The 15,116-nt window shown below is 45.9% G+C and overlaps 1 protein-coding gene across 2 annotated transcripts in view; it reads right to left on the reverse strand.

Annotated features, from left to right (window-relative positions):
- Positions 1-15,116, reverse strand: part of STAB2 (stabilin 2) — a 168,906-nt gene that overhangs the window by 12,157 nt on the left and 141,633 nt on the right. Inside the window, exons 54-61 of one of the 2 annotated variants that reach the window (XM_033220865.1) lie at positions 14,833-14,889; positions 13,554-13,680; positions 11,754-11,903; positions 9,039-9,143; positions 7,614-7,721; positions 5,243-5,436; positions 4,003-4,144; positions 1,562-1,695 (exon numbers count right to left, since the gene is read on the reverse strand). In XM_033220865.1, the coding sequence (XP_033076756.1) occupies positions 1,562-1,695; positions 4,003-4,144; positions 5,243-5,436; positions 7,614-7,721; positions 9,039-9,143; positions 11,754-11,903; positions 13,554-13,680; positions 14,833-14,889 (1,017 nt within the window). Of the gene's footprint in view, positions 1-1,561; positions 2,586-4,002; positions 4,145-5,242; positions 5,437-7,613; positions 7,722-9,038; positions 9,144-11,753; positions 11,904-13,553; positions 13,681-14,832; positions 14,890-15,116 lie in introns of those variants that run through there. The other variant, XM_033220866.1, reaches the window with a different exon arrangement.

Genomic DNA, 15,116 nt, shown 5'->3' on the forward strand with positions numbered 1-15,116 from the left:
CCACCATTGTCATCGTCACCACCATCATCATAAGACTTATTGAGAGCTTATCTGGGATCAGGTTCTCTTGCAAGAGCTTTTCATGTGTCAACACCTTGAACTCTCAATCAACCCTATGAGGTGGGAACTTTTAAAATCCTTATACAACTGGGAAAATTGACGTAAAGAGAAGTAACAGGCCGGGCGTGGTGGCTCATGCCTGTAATCCCAGCACTTTGGGAGGCCAAGGTGGGTGGATCATGAGGAGATTGAGACCATCCTGGCTAACATGGTGAAACCCCCCATCTCTACTAAAAATACAAAAAATTAGCCAGGCATGGTGGGGGGCACCTCTAGTCCCAGCTACTAGGGAGGCTGAGGCAGGAGAATGGCGTGAACCCAAGAGGAGGAGGTTGCAGTGAGCCGAGATCGCGCCACAGCACTCCAGCCTGGGCGAGAGAGCAAGACTCCATTCCCCGCCCCCCAAAAAAAAGAGAAGTAACTTGCTCAAAGTCACACAACTGGCAAATGGCAGAACTGGCAAATGGCAGAACTGGCATTCAAACCCAGGTGGTCTACTATTCCAGATCTCTTAATAATCTTAAAAATTGAGTTCCTACTGTGTGCCATATTACATTTAGTCCTTCCACAAACATGCCAGGTAAGTCAGAGATTTTAGTGGCTTGATCAAGGTCATGTGACCAGCAAGCAGGAGAGCAGAGATTCAGACTCTCCATGAGTCTGGGTCCTGGCATCAAAGGTTTTATTCGTTGGTAAAGAAATACCAGGTCTGAAAAAGTAGAGGTTTGTTAGTGATGGAGGCTGGAGAAGGGGCTTTAAAATCATACCTACTAGGCATTCATCTACTCTGCTCCCAGTGACAAACCACCAGCCTGGAGCTCCAACCTGCTAGCTTTTCCAAATGGGTAGGACTTTTAGTTTGAGAGGTTAAGAGAGCAGCACCTGATCAAAGAGTTCCGTTTCCTTCCTGCTGTGTCTGAAAGCTTGTGCAGTCTCTATTTATTCTTTTCACAGTCCCTCCAGCCACAGAGAGCTCCAGCTATTCCAGGGAAACTCCACTGTTTTGTGGGTTCGGGGAGGTCCACCCGAGGCTTCCGGGTATTGCTGTCTTTCTGGTTTCCGGCTGTGAGGTATGCACTTCCAGTCTCTGCCTCTGCCTTGGCAGTTGAATGTCATAGTTGAAATAGACTTTTAGGAGTCAGGTCTACACTTGGATATTGGATCTGCCACCTCTTGGCTGGGTGACATCAGGCACTGTACTTAAACTTACTAAGCCTCAGTTTCCCTATCTGTAAAATGGGAATAGTAACACCTGCCCTGCCTCCAGAGACGTTGTAAGGATGGACAATAATATCAACGAAGCACCCTGCACAGTCCCTGACACATAATAGATGCAATAGATGCCCAATAAATGGACATGGTGACTGTTAGCATTGTTCCAGGAGCTACCAGCACTCCCTTGCTTGAAGGCAATAGCTCAAGTCTCCCCCATCTTAAGAAGGGGCTGCACTTCCACCCCTGCAGACTCTGTCTGCACAGAATATCCCAACTGAGGACCCACCTTCTGGGCATAGGAGAGCTGGTTGTAGGTTGCCATGGTCGCAGCTTCATTGGCACAGGCCTCTTTGGCTTTGTCAAAGGTCAGCTTATACTGGCCCAGCGGGGAGCGTAGATGGAACACCCCAACAGTGGTATCTGGATGAGGAAGAAGAGGAATTACCCAGGTCAACCCACCAGGTTGGCAGTGTTTCCAACAATGGACTCGGAAGGACTTTCAAAACGAAGGCCAGCTATACCCCAGGTGTCTCCAGAAGCCATTTCCCCTTCAAGTTATGTTGAAGTACATCATTTAAAATATGTCTTTCTTTTCTAACTATAAAACTAGCATATATTCATTGTAGAAATTAGGGCAATATAGAAAAGTAAAAAAATAAGCAAAAACCACCTACAATTCTATTCTCCAGAAATAATCATGACTCCATGGCTAAAATTTTGGTATATTTCCTTCTAGAATTTTACTTTATTTTTTGGTAAATTTTTAATTTGATATAATTTGACATTCTTTCAATCTTCTTTCCTATTGATTCATGTTATATATGCTATAAATGTGGTAGCATACTGCTGACATAGTTTTCATAAATCTTTTAAAACTTAACATTAAATCATAATTATATCCTAATATTATAAAATTTCTCTGGTAACATGATTTTCTCCTCCTCCCCATACTTATAATTGAAAAAATGTTTGTGACATTTACAGCTATAAAAAAACACATTAAAGTGAGTTTCTGCCCAGGGCTCTGTGTTTTCTGACCCCTGCTGTGCCTTTTTAAAAAGTTTTAAAAATTCATTTCCCCCTAAGATACTGGAAGATTTTTATCATTGGTTCATAGCTGATATCTTTCCTAACCAAACAATTCAGTGCAGAGACCAGCAATAGTTCAAGGAGCAAGTCACATTTTTATATTGTCAAGTTCATTGTATAATGCCACAAAAGGATACTTTCTTCACCAAAGAAGACTAAGTTTTTCTTGTTTGAACATATTTCAACAGCACAATGCATAAGTCAAATGATCTTGGCCATATCTGAAATGCAAACACCAATTTAACAGCTTGGAGAAGTATGGAAAAGTGTTCCTTGTCTCTTTATTGAGACAACAAAATACAATGATTTGAGTAGATGTATATCAATATATTTTATCATCATTTCCTATTAGATATATATATTATTTCTAATTTTCTGTGATGTTAAATAATGTTGGGATGGGTATGCTTATCTTTATTCCATTCTCAGATTATTTCTATAGGATGGGGTCCTGGAAACAGAACCAACAGGTCTCAGTATGAGTTACTTTAAGGCTGTCTGCTGCATGCATTATCAAATCGGTTGCCAATCGTGAAGGCAGTTTGCCCTCCTGTGAACCGTGTGAGGGCAGCGCTTCCTCCTGAACGTGGGATGGTTCTGTAACTGTGCCTACAGGGAAAGCTGAGGCATTTTCCCAAGCTAATAGTAACCACACAGCTTCAACAGAAGGGAGGTCCAACGTGATGCACAGTCACAGTATCACTGCCAATATTTTCTTGGCATTCATAAGAAAACAGAAGAGAAAAGCCCGTGGGAGAAGCTGGACCACACTCTATGAGCTGGGTAGATTTCCACCTGGAAGTGGGCTTTGGGAACAGGCGGGACTGGCTGAATGAATTCTGTCCTAAAGAAAAAAAACCAAGCTCTTCTTGACTTCACAGTCCCAGAGGCAAATAAATTCCAAATCAGCTGGTCCCAACTGAATTTTTGTCCCCATCCTAAGTAGCAACTGTCCATAAAATCTTTCTGCTTGGAAGGGCCCCTGTACCTAGACCATAGACTATCCCCAACCAAGCTTTCAAACCTCTCATCACCTTCCCTCCCCAGCTGCTTTCACCCAGCACCACTTGATCGTTCTCTCCTGGCCATGCTGTCCCTGCCAGCAGAAATGCCTTACCAGCTCCTCTATGTTTAGCCCAATTCAAGCCTCCAGGAAGTCTCCACCAGAGTCCACATCTGTCAAACCAACCCAACCCTGGAGAGATCCAGTACATACTGATCAGCTGTAAAGCACAGTGCCCTGAGTCACTTTCTGAACCACTGAAGTCCCTCTGCCTTGGCTAGGGACTACATTTGTGGGTCCTTTCTGGCCTCCTCCACTGGGTTTCAAGATGTCCTATTGCCCACGCCTCTGCACTTGTGTGGCTTTTCACTCTCCTCAGTCTCCCAAGTAGCTGGGATTACAGGTGCACGCCACCACACCCAGTTAATTTTCTGTGTTTTTAGTAGAGATGGGGTTTCGTCATGTTGGCCGGGCTGGTCTTGAACTCCTGACCTCAAGTGATCCATCTGCCTCGGCCTCCCAAAGTGTTGGAATTACAGGCTTGAGCCACCATGCTTGGCCTGTTTTGTTTTTCTTCTTTCCCTTGAGGGTCCCTTCCCCACACCTGAAGAGAAGGGTGGTTTGGTCACACTGACCCTGGAAATGGAGGTCGACACATTTGGCATCCGCATGGCACTGCCCGTTGTCCTGTAAGCAGCGGTCAATGGGCAGCTGCTCCGGCTCACAGTTCAGCCCATCTCCCACATAGTGACTTTTACACTCACACTTGTGCTTGCCCTGTGGAGGGAGAGTGGGAAGAGATGAAAAAGTTCCTTCTCTAAGACCCCAGGATGCCCAAGTGCCCATGGGACCAACGTCCAGCCTAGGAGGTGTTCAGATGGACCAAGAGAACATGCCTCTCCTGTCCAGTGGGAATAACTGCTACGTCCTGCTTTTATCCAGGCTTATGATGAAACCTCATCCTTTACATCTCAGTTCAAATGTGGTTTCCTCAGAGATAGCCTCCCTGACCACCCCACATAAGTAGCTTTTCCATTCTCTTCTATCACATTGGCCTGATTTATGTTCTTCACAGGGCTCCTCGTGTTCTCTGAAAAAATTCCGTGCATTTGTTTCTGTACCGTGCATTGCCCCCACTCTCTACTTGTGCATGAGCTCCGGGAAAGCAGGGACTCTGTCTTTTTGTTATAACCCTGGGACCTGCAAGAGCATATAGCAGATGCATAATGACCACTGGTTGAATCAATGAATGATCTCCTTTAATCCCCACAACAACTCTATGATGTCTGCATTATTATGAGGCCCACTTTACAAATGAGAAAACTGGGGCCCAGAGAGTAATTAGCCACCTCCAGGTCACACAGCTTGTCAGTCCAGGAGGTAAGACGCAAAGGCAGTCTGACTCTAGAACCACATTTGTAACCAGCAACGGACATTATCTTGCATCATCTTTTCTGCACTTGTCCTGCCACATCTTACCAGCTGTTTGTTTTTAATAAGCCTTTTATTTAGAATAGTTTTAGATGGATAGAAGGGTGGCTAAGAGAGAACTCTCCTAGACTCTCCACCTGGTTTCCCCTGACGTCCAACATAACTATAGTACATTCATCAGAGCTAAGAAATTAATGTTGATACATTACTGTTAACTAAGCAATACACTTAAGAATTTCACCAGCTTTTCCATGGACACCCTTTTTCTACCTAGGGGACCACCTTGCATTTAGCCCAATGACTTTTAACAACAAACAGACTGTGCTAGAAAAAATGTTTAGGAAGACTCCAGGAGATAAGCAGAGTACAACAGGAGGTGGAAAGGCAAGGAGGAGGGAAGCCCAAGGGGCTGCTCCCAAATTTCCCTGGGAAAGAGCGACTCACCGGGCCTGTCATCTTACAGGTGGCATGCTCGTGACACCCTCCATTAAGGCCGTCTGCACAGGGGTCTATCTCTGTGCAGCTGAGCCCGTCCCCTTTGTATCCCTTTTGGCAGCTGCAGGAGACCTTCGTGCCCTTCTGGGAGCATCTGGCCACCTTTGCACAGCCCCCGTTGTCCTGTTTGCAGAAATCCACGACTGCAAGAGCAGAGGAGAGAGGGCTCAACTTACCACCTTCTGTGGAACCAGGGCTTCAGGTCAGGGCATGGGTCACCACAGCACTAGTGGTGCTGGGTGGGTAAATGGGCCCCTACGTGTTCGTGCCTTCTCTCCCCATGCCCTGTGGCCTCTATGCTGGCCTCTGCAACATGAATATTTTTGTGACACCCTCGTAGATGAAGCCTGAGGACATCTGTCCACTTCTGCTCCCTTTGTCATATACCTCCAGGCTTGACTTTGGTATTAGTTTTCAGAATAAATTTGGATTTTTCATGTTAGGACAGTGTGTGTGTGTGTGTGTGCGTGCGTGTGTGTGTGTGGTGTAGAGTTAGTGCAATATTGAGCAGCCTATGAGATAGACATTGTTATCCCCATTCTATAGATGAACAAACTGAGACTCAGCTTAACTGATCTGACAAAGGTAAAACAGCTAGAATGTGGCCCAGCTGAAGATTTAAACCCAAGTTGGTTTGGCTCCAAAGTCCATGCTTTCCTCACTGTGCTACCTCTTAGAACTTTTGTTTCCATGATCCCCCAAATATCGACCCAACAATAGATTAGCTCCAGCCTCAGGAGTAGCTGAAAAGCCATCTGTACTTATACAGCCACTTGAGACCCTGGAAGAATAAATACAAGGACAAGAAGCCTCGTTCTAAGGATGGGAGGGTGGGAAAAGAGAATCTAGGTCTTTGTTGCCCTTGTTGAATGCTGACTCACTTCTGGAATGCCTTGTAGCTGAATAAAGAACAGGTATAGCAAGATCTAATTTTCGTAAAGAAAGTATATATCTCTATGTGAATATTTATCCACAAAAAATATTAGAAAGTACATGTGACTGAGACTGCTAATTTTCCCTCAATACCTAGTCTCTGTTTTCTTCTTCTGCTGCTGCTGCTTCTTTTTTTGAGACAGTCTTGTTCTGTTGCCCAGGCTACAGTAGAGTGGCCTGATCTCAGCTCACTGCAACCTCCGCCTCCTGGGTTCAAGTGATTCTCCTGCCTCAGCCTCCCAAGTAGCAGGGATTACAGGCACCTGCCCCCATACCCGGCTAATTTTTGTAGTTTTAGTAGAGACGGGGTTTCACCATGTTGGCCAGGCTGGTTTCAAACTCCTGACCTCAAGTGATCTGCCCACCTCGGCCTCCCAAAGTGCTGGGATTACAGGCATGAACCACTGAGCCCGGCCTAGTCTCTTTTTTTCTATAATAATAGATTCTCAGGTGGGCTCATGGTTGCCCAATAAAAGACTACATTACCCAGGTTCCCTTGTAGCTAGGCATGACCTATGATGAGATTCCAGCCAATGGGATGGGAGCAGATGTGATTTTAACAATTCCTAGTTTGCATTCTTAAAGGGAAGGAGGTTTGCCTCCTTCCTCTCCTTCCATCTTGCTGTCCAGGCTGGGCTTATGGTATTGGCCACCTCAGGTGAGGTGAGTGAATGATGGCAGAGCCACAAGATAAAATGAGTTCAGGCCCCCAAATGACCTTTCAGAGTGAAACTGTGTTAGCCCTGGATACCTCCAACCTGTTATATGAGACAATAGGAAACATCTACCTTATTTATGCGGCCGTTCGTTTAGGTCTCTGTATGGCTGAACCTATATCCTAACTACTACAGATGGATACTGCAATGTTCACAGTGATTCTCACCTAGTGGTGAGAGTATGTTTAGGTTTAACTTAAAAAAAAAGTGTTGTGTATTTTCTGATTTTTTTGAAGGCTGGATTACTTGTAGAGTTAGAAAAATACTCTAAAGTTAGCCGGGCATGGTGGCGCATGCCTGTAATCTCAGCTACTTGGGAGGCTGAGGCACGAGAATCACTTGAACCTGGAAGGCAGAGGTTGCAGTGAGCCAAGATTGCACCACTGCACTCCAGCCTGGGTGACAGGAGTGAAAGTCCATCTCAAAAAAAAAAAAAAAATCTAAAGTAAAGTGCATTCCAGTTTGCAAAACAATTTTGAAACTCTGACCTAGAGGGTGAGCAGATCAAGCATGAGCACATCCATTAAAGAAACTGATTCATGGAGAGGGTAGGTGCTGCTGAAGTGGCCCAGACAGGAAGGAGTGCTAGGATGAAGCCCAGGCACTGTGAGCCAGTCCTGCTCCTTTCCCACACCATGCTGCTATTTCACCTGTGCACAAAGGTGGCTTACCTGTGCATGTGATTCCATCACCTTCATAATCCAGGTTACACTCACACGTGTTGTTCTCCTTACAGGTGGCATGAGGAGAACAAGGAGGCGTACACACTGCAGGCAAAACTGCAAAGAAAGGGGCCACTTTCATTCTGCATCCATGGTGTGAAGAGTTAACACCCATCTAAGGAGACTTCCCAAGACTCATTCTAGATGACCACTGTGTTCATAAGTGCCCCTGTACAGCAGGAAAATGGGGTGGTTTGCTAAGGCCTTTTCTAGTCGTGGAGATTCTGGGATTCTAGAATCACTCTTTTATAGTAAGACATGATCTCTGCAATGTCATTGAGATTTATATGAGAAAAAATGTTCTTTAGGAGCTATCAACTAAAACTTTATACCACAAAACATCTGCCAAGGAATGAACTTGGCAGATTAGCTCTCTGGTCCTAAGATTAGAGGGTTCCAGATGGAGATGGTTAAATTGGAGGAGAAATTCCACGGCCTTCTGAGGGTACCACTGAGCTAGGGAGAAGTCTGGAGCTTTGGTATTGGCTAGGGCTGCAGTGCATGTCGGCAGCAGGAGGCCATGTGGTGCTTAGGGGAGAAGGCAGGAGGAACAGGGAGCAGGAGGAAATCAAGTTAGCCATACTGCTGCAACCCACCAAACTTCTGGCTGCTAAAGCCCACAGACAGGGTCTCGCCATGCCCTCTGACCCCAAGGGAGGATTAAATGACAGTCATTCACATGGATAACTCAACGAGCCCATTTCAGATCTACCAGAACACAGGGCTTCCGGTATAAAGGGAGACTTCAGAATACTGACCACTTAGTACGGATCGAGCTATGACAATGATTATAATGGTGAGCGTGATAATGGCAGCTGCTTGTTTTGAGCATCTGCATACACTGGGAACTTCAAAACCATGCTTGCTGACCGTCCCAGCAATCCTTTCGCTGCAGAATGTGTAGCATGGAGTTCTTTTGAAGGATAAGCAAGTCAAGGCTCAGCGAGTGCGGTTATCTAAGGCCATTCATCTAGTAAGTAGCAGAACCAGGGGTCAGACCCTGGTCTTGGGCCTTCAAAGTGATTTCCATGAAACCACTGTGCTTCTGTGTCAGTACCCATCTGGGCCCCAAACCCACCAGGACGAGGCACATTCCTTGCCTGAACCTGGGATTCTGTGCTTGAGGTGAGTCCTATGATCATATAGGATGCCGTGCTGGTTTCATAGGTTTGAGTTCAATCTTTTCATCTAGTTTTACAGCAAGTCTCCATCCTCCTGAGGTCCAGGGCTACAGATGCGAATCATCTTTTACCACGTGGACCTGCTTTGTCACTTTTTTCAGATGTCACTCAGACTCCCAACATCACTTGTATGCTCTTGGCAGTGTCCACTGCAGCCCTGGGCTGCCAGCAGCTGACCACTCCCATGACAGACCTGCCTGAGTGTCACACGAGGGGCCTGTCCACCCCGTTTCACAGAGGCACTGTCCAGAGCCCGTGATGCCATCATCGCACTGTCCGTGGTCCGAGCAGCCACAGGCTGTAAACAAATTAGGATATGATCAGTCATCAGGGGTTAAGACCCAATCCACCAGCTCCATGCCCGCTGGCTGGCTGTGCATTTTTAGTTGTGGGAGGAATCATGCTTACGTCATAGTCATTCATTCATTCATTGAAACATCTAAAAAATAACTTATTCAAGGACTGTCACAGGCCAGGCACTGCTAAGCGATAAGGTTACAGGGAAAAATATAGTAGAGAAGGTCCCTGTTCTTATGCTGCTTACAGTCTCAGAGGGCCCAGCTGTTGAACGTGGAATTATAAATGAGATGAATGTTAAAATCATAGTAGTGAGTGCCAGGTGATATGCAATGAACATTTAGGGAGATCATCTCATCTCCATCTTCCTGATGGAGAAATCTATTTAAAAGTAAAATTCTGGCTGGGTGTGGTGGCTCATGCCTGTAATCCCAGCACTTTGGGAGGCTGAGGTGGGAGGATTGCTTCAGGCCGGAAGTTCAAGACCAGCCTGGGCAACGTGGTGCAACCCCGTATCTACAAAAAAGCAACACAAACAAAAATTAGCCCGGTGTCGTGGTACATGCCTTTAGTCCTAGCTACTTGGGAGGCTGAGATGGGAGGACTGCTTGAACCCAAGATGTTGAGGTTACAGTAAGCTGTGATCACACCACTGTACACCAGCCTGGGTAACAGAGTGAGACTCTGTCTTTAAAAAAAATAAAAAAAATAAAAAAGTAAAATTCTAGCCAGGTGCAGTGGATCATGCCTATAATCCCAGTGCTTTGGAAGGCTGAAGCAGGAGGACTGCTTGAGGTCAGGAGTTTCAGACCAGCCTGGGGAATATAGGGAGACACAATCTCTACAAAAAATTTAAAAAATAAAAAATTAGTTGGGTATGGTGGCACATGCCTGTAGTCCTAACTACTCAGAAGGCTGAGGTGGGAGGATTGCTTGAGCCCAGGAGGTTGAGGCTGCAGTGAGCCATAATCCCACCACTGTATTTCAGCCTGGGTGATAGAGTGAGATTTTGTCCCCGGCAAAAAAGTAACATTAAATAATATATCTCGATTCCACCACTTCTCACCACCTCCAGCACTACCGTGCTAGCACAAGTCACCATTAGCGCTGGCCGAGATTGTTGCATCATTTTCTCCAAGGGGCCCTGCTTCTGTGCCTGTTCTCCTACAGATACCCTCCCCAGAGCCATCCCTTCTAATCTCTTCACAACACCCCTCTGTTCCCAACACCTCGCTGGCCTCCTGTCACACACAGAGCTAAAGATTTTTCATTGGCCAAGAAGATCTGGCCCCTGGTGACCTTCAGATTGCATTCTCTTCTTCTCTTCCTCCTCTGTGCCCACTCCACTCAGCCACCCTGGTTTTCTTGCTGTTCTGTGCACACCAAGCTGGCTCCTGCCCCAGGGCCTTTGCACTTGCTCATCTCACCTTGAGGAAAGCTGTTCCTCTGGTCTGCACTGTCCACTAGTTACACGTAGCCATTTAAATTTAATTAAACATTTGGTTCCTCAGCCACACGTTTTGCGTGCTTGATAGCCACATGTGGCTAGTGGCTACCATACTGGCCAGTGGAGTCATGGAGTCTTTCCTGCACTGCTGAAAGTTTGATTGGCCTGCTCTTCATATCTCATACCTGGCCCCCTTGTGTCTGTTAGGTCTCTACTCAAATATTCCCTACGTGAGGTGTCTTCTAAAACAATGTCTCCTTTCATCCTTCACCTTTCTACCTGCTTCTTTGCTTTTATCCTTCATAATGATGTTTTAGAAAACTTTGTTTCTGTAAGCCTTTTGAGAGCTGGAATTTTGTCCCTGTCAGCCCCTAAACCACAAATCCCTAGACATTAGAAATATTCGGCCAGGTGCGGTGGCTCATACCTATAATCCCAGCACTGCTGGGAGGCTGAGGTGGGTGGATCACCTGAGGTCGGGAGTCTGAGACTAGCCTGACCAACATGGAGAAACTCCATCTCTACCAAAAATACAAAATTAGCCAGGTGTGGTGGCACATGCCTGTAATCCCAGCTACTCAGGAAGCTGAGGCAGGAGAATCGCTTGAACCTGGGAGGCAGAGGTTGTAGTGAGCTGAGATCACACCATTGCACTCCAGCCTGGGCAACAAGAGCAAAACTCAAAAAAGGAAAGAAAAAAAAAATTGCTGGCTCTTGAACAAATCTATTAAGCGCTTTGTACCTTGGTTTCTTTATCTGCTAATTACAGATAATAACAGTACCTATCTCAAAGGGCGGTTAAGTGGATTGAATTGTAAAACATATGTGGCTGGCACATAGTAGGCACTTAATCAATGTCGGCATTCAATATTAGTAAGGACTCAGTAAATCCACGTTGGTTGAATGATTGAATGAACATTATTCAGCCACATCGTGCCTTGGTGGCTGCTGGGGACAAGTTTCACTTCTAGAGGCAAAGCTTTTTCAGTGGAAACTGGGAATACATCCAAGGAGGAAATAAGCACATAGGGCAGGCAGATGGGAGGGGTGTGGCTGGGAGAAAGGACAAGAAGGATGCCTCCAGGTCAGGCAGATGGCATGGACAAGGACAGGGAGCACACAGTTAAAAAACAAGCTCTAGCACAGGGAAGCGGTGCCACATACGCAGACAATCAGGCCCGAATCTCCCCGGCCAGCACATCTCACAAGCCGTCCCGTTGAAGCCGGTGTTGCATTTACACTCTCCGGTGGCTGAGTACTGATCAAGGCAGACACCCCGGTTATTACACGGGGCATCTGGTCCTCCAGGGCAGGCTGGAAGAGATGAAACAGCGGTGACTCAACAGTCTCCCAAAGCCAGAGCAGCTCAGCGCCTTTGTAAATGTGCTGCGGCATCTGACCTCTGTTAGCCCGGAGGGAACATGGCCCCCAGTGTCAGTGGATATTTAGGGCAAGTCACTGGCCTATGGGACATGAACTTTATGGTATCTGATGTGATTCTGTCTTGGCAGGGTGATACACTGAACCATGCACTGTATTTGGGGATTTGTGCATTGGATTTGAGGATATCCGGGCTGAGTAATGAACTTGCTCTGAGCTTTTGTTTTCTTAGCTCTAAATGATGATGATAATAATAATGATATAGTGTCTGCTTGACCTATACCACATTGTTATTGTGAAGATCAAATGAGGCATTATAACTGAGAACAGTCTGAAAAGATAAAGCCCTGAACGAATATTAGAATGATACTGATTTTCATGAATGGTCCACACTTTAGTGATGGAGGGTGGAGCTGGGTGGTCACGGGGGTTCTCAACCCAGAGTATTCTCAATGACATTATGATGCATGGAGTACGCATGCTAGTAAAAATCATGGCTGCCAGAGACAGAAAAGCAGGACCTTCGGTTTACTTCTTATCCTCTCTGTGCCTCTGTTTTCTCATTTACAAAATGGGGACAACAGGCCAGGCACAGCGGCTCACACCTGTAATTCCAGCACTTTGGGAGGCCGAGGTGGATGGATTGCTTGAGCTCAGGAGTTCGAGACCAGCCTGGGCAACATGGTGAAACCCCGGCTCTACAAAAAATACAAAAAAATTAGCTGAGTCTGGTGCCTGTAGTCCCAGCTACTTGACAGGCTGAGGTGGGAGGATCGCTTGAGCCCAGAAGGTTGAGACTGTAGTGAGCTGTGGTCCTGCCACTATACTCCAGCTTCGGTAACAGAGTGAGACCCCCTCTCAAAAAAAGTCAGTGGGGAGGGGAAGACAACAACAGAACCTACTCCCTAGGGGTTGTTGCCCAGATTAAATGTTTTGATATGTATGGGGAAAAAGCATTCAATAAAACTCAACAAATGTGCCTACTTAGAACAACATGTGGCAGATAAGTGCTTTTGAGGCATTTGTGATGCTGCAGCTGTTGATGTATTGTTGGCTAGAAGTTAACACGGGGGTTCCAGAATGGGCCCAAATATGCTTTGGCAAGGAGCCCTTTCCTGATGAGGTAACAGAGGGAGCCAATGCTATACATCCTCTACAAGGGACAGGGGTGGGCTCGGGAAATTATGGCCCATACGTACTGTGTCAGTACATCACCTGCCAAGGGAGAATCATATCAAATGCATTTAAACATGCTTATCAATATCATGGATATCATGTTGTACAGCATCAAAAATGAGATATAGTGTCTTTAGCACCATCAGAAATGTCTGCACTCTAATATCAAGGAAAAAAGCCGACACACAATTACAATATATGCACAGTAGGATCTCAACTTGATTAAAAAAAATATGCCAAACAAAGTAAAAGGAATGACACACAACCCTTCAGAGTTTTGGGGCCTGGGAGTCATCACTGGCAGTGTTTCCCCCATCTCCCTATAATTTTGGTACGTTCAAAGACTGGACAATGAGCAGGAGCCTATTACCACTTTTAGAGTCGCGAGGCGGGAAGAGGCACCCTCACCCTGACAGTCTCGCCCGAAGTAGCCCTTGCAGCACCTGGGGATCTGTATCACCAGGCTGCACCGCTCCCGGCAGCCTTCCAGGTTCCTCTTGAAGGGCAGGTTGTAGAGACACTTCTGCTTCTCACCCTAAGGGAAGAGAGTGGACCATCCCTTCACTTACCACCGCAGGGACTAGGGCTCTGGGGCTCTAGTCTGTGCCCTCGTGGAGGACCCTAGGTACTGCTCAAATGAAAAATGGGACTTCCAATGTGAGCCAACTTTTTTTCTAAGGCAGTATTTTTCCTATGGGAGTCAACAGGCCAATGGCAGAAACATGCGGATGAGGGAGGGAGTAGATCTAGGGTCTGTGGGAAGATTTCTCCCCAGTCTCAAGGGGAAGAACTTTCAGATCCGTAGAGTGCTCTACAAGTGGCATGGTTGCCTGGGGAGGGAGTGGGAAGGAGGTAGCTTCCTGTCATGGAAGGGGTGGGTGTGGGGCAAGGCTCCCAAATTGTAGGCAGGGAGGGTATGAGTTAGATTTTGTTTTGTAGAGATATTTTTGTTATAGGTTTTACTAGTAGACTAGGAAGAGCTTGACTTTGGAATAAGTAATACAAAACAGCATTTAATGAGCACTTACTATGTGCCAGACACTTAAGTATACCCATATTTTTAAAATTTACTTTTCCTAATAGCTGCACAGAGTCCATTATTAGCTCCATTTTACAGAGGCAAATCTGACAGGTCATAGGATTTGTCAAAGATTATGGAATTTGACCCCATACCTGTGGACTCCAAATTTCATTGACTTAACAATTACTCTCCATTGCTCTCTGGACTTTCATCCTATCTTTGCTCCTTACTAGCTGTGTGGCCTTGGGCTGATTGCTTACCCTCTCTGAGACCCATTTTTCTCATAAGTAAAGTGTAGATAATAATAGCTTCCTTTGAGTATTATAAAGAGGGACAGAGCAATGAGTATATAAAGGCCCAGTACACAGCCTGGGACATGGACAGCAGCCAACAAAATGCAGCTATTTTCATAATCATAATTATCTTCTAAGTCCTTCTAGGTCTACCATCCGATGACTTTTCTAGACAGTTCCTAGAACATGGGTTGACAGGTGGCCTGGGCTGAGAATATCTATCTTACTCCACTGGTTTTGTTGTTGAAAGAATGACATAAATTACATTTATGCAACATAAGTGCACGCACACACACGCGCGCGCATGCACACACACACACACAATGAAACAGACCTATGGCTCTCCAAACATTATCACTGCATTCTTAATTACCTTTGGTTTACTCCACCTTGGGCAGCTGGGAGTATTGACACAGCTCCCACATTCCCCCTAGTATGCAAGAAAAGAAACACTTGAAAATCAAAAATATCAGAAAACACAAGGAAATGTTCCTGATTAATACCTGGATGGATTAAGGGCTTAATTTTTATTAAGACTCTGGCTATGATCAGGAATATGAAAACAGGCCAGGCATGGTGGCTGACACCTGTAATCCTAGCACTTTGGGAGGCCAAGGCAGGAGAATCGCTTGAGGCGAGGAGTTTGAGACCAGCCTA

The sequence above is a fragment of the Trachypithecus francoisi genome, unplaced genomic scaffold (assembly GCF_009764315.1).
Source record: "Trachypithecus francoisi isolate TF-2019V2 unplaced genomic scaffold, Tfra_2.0 Lachesis_group11, whole genome shotgun sequence".
Taxonomy (NCBI): Eukaryota; Metazoa; Chordata; class Mammalia; order Primates; family Cercopithecidae; genus Trachypithecus; species Trachypithecus francoisi.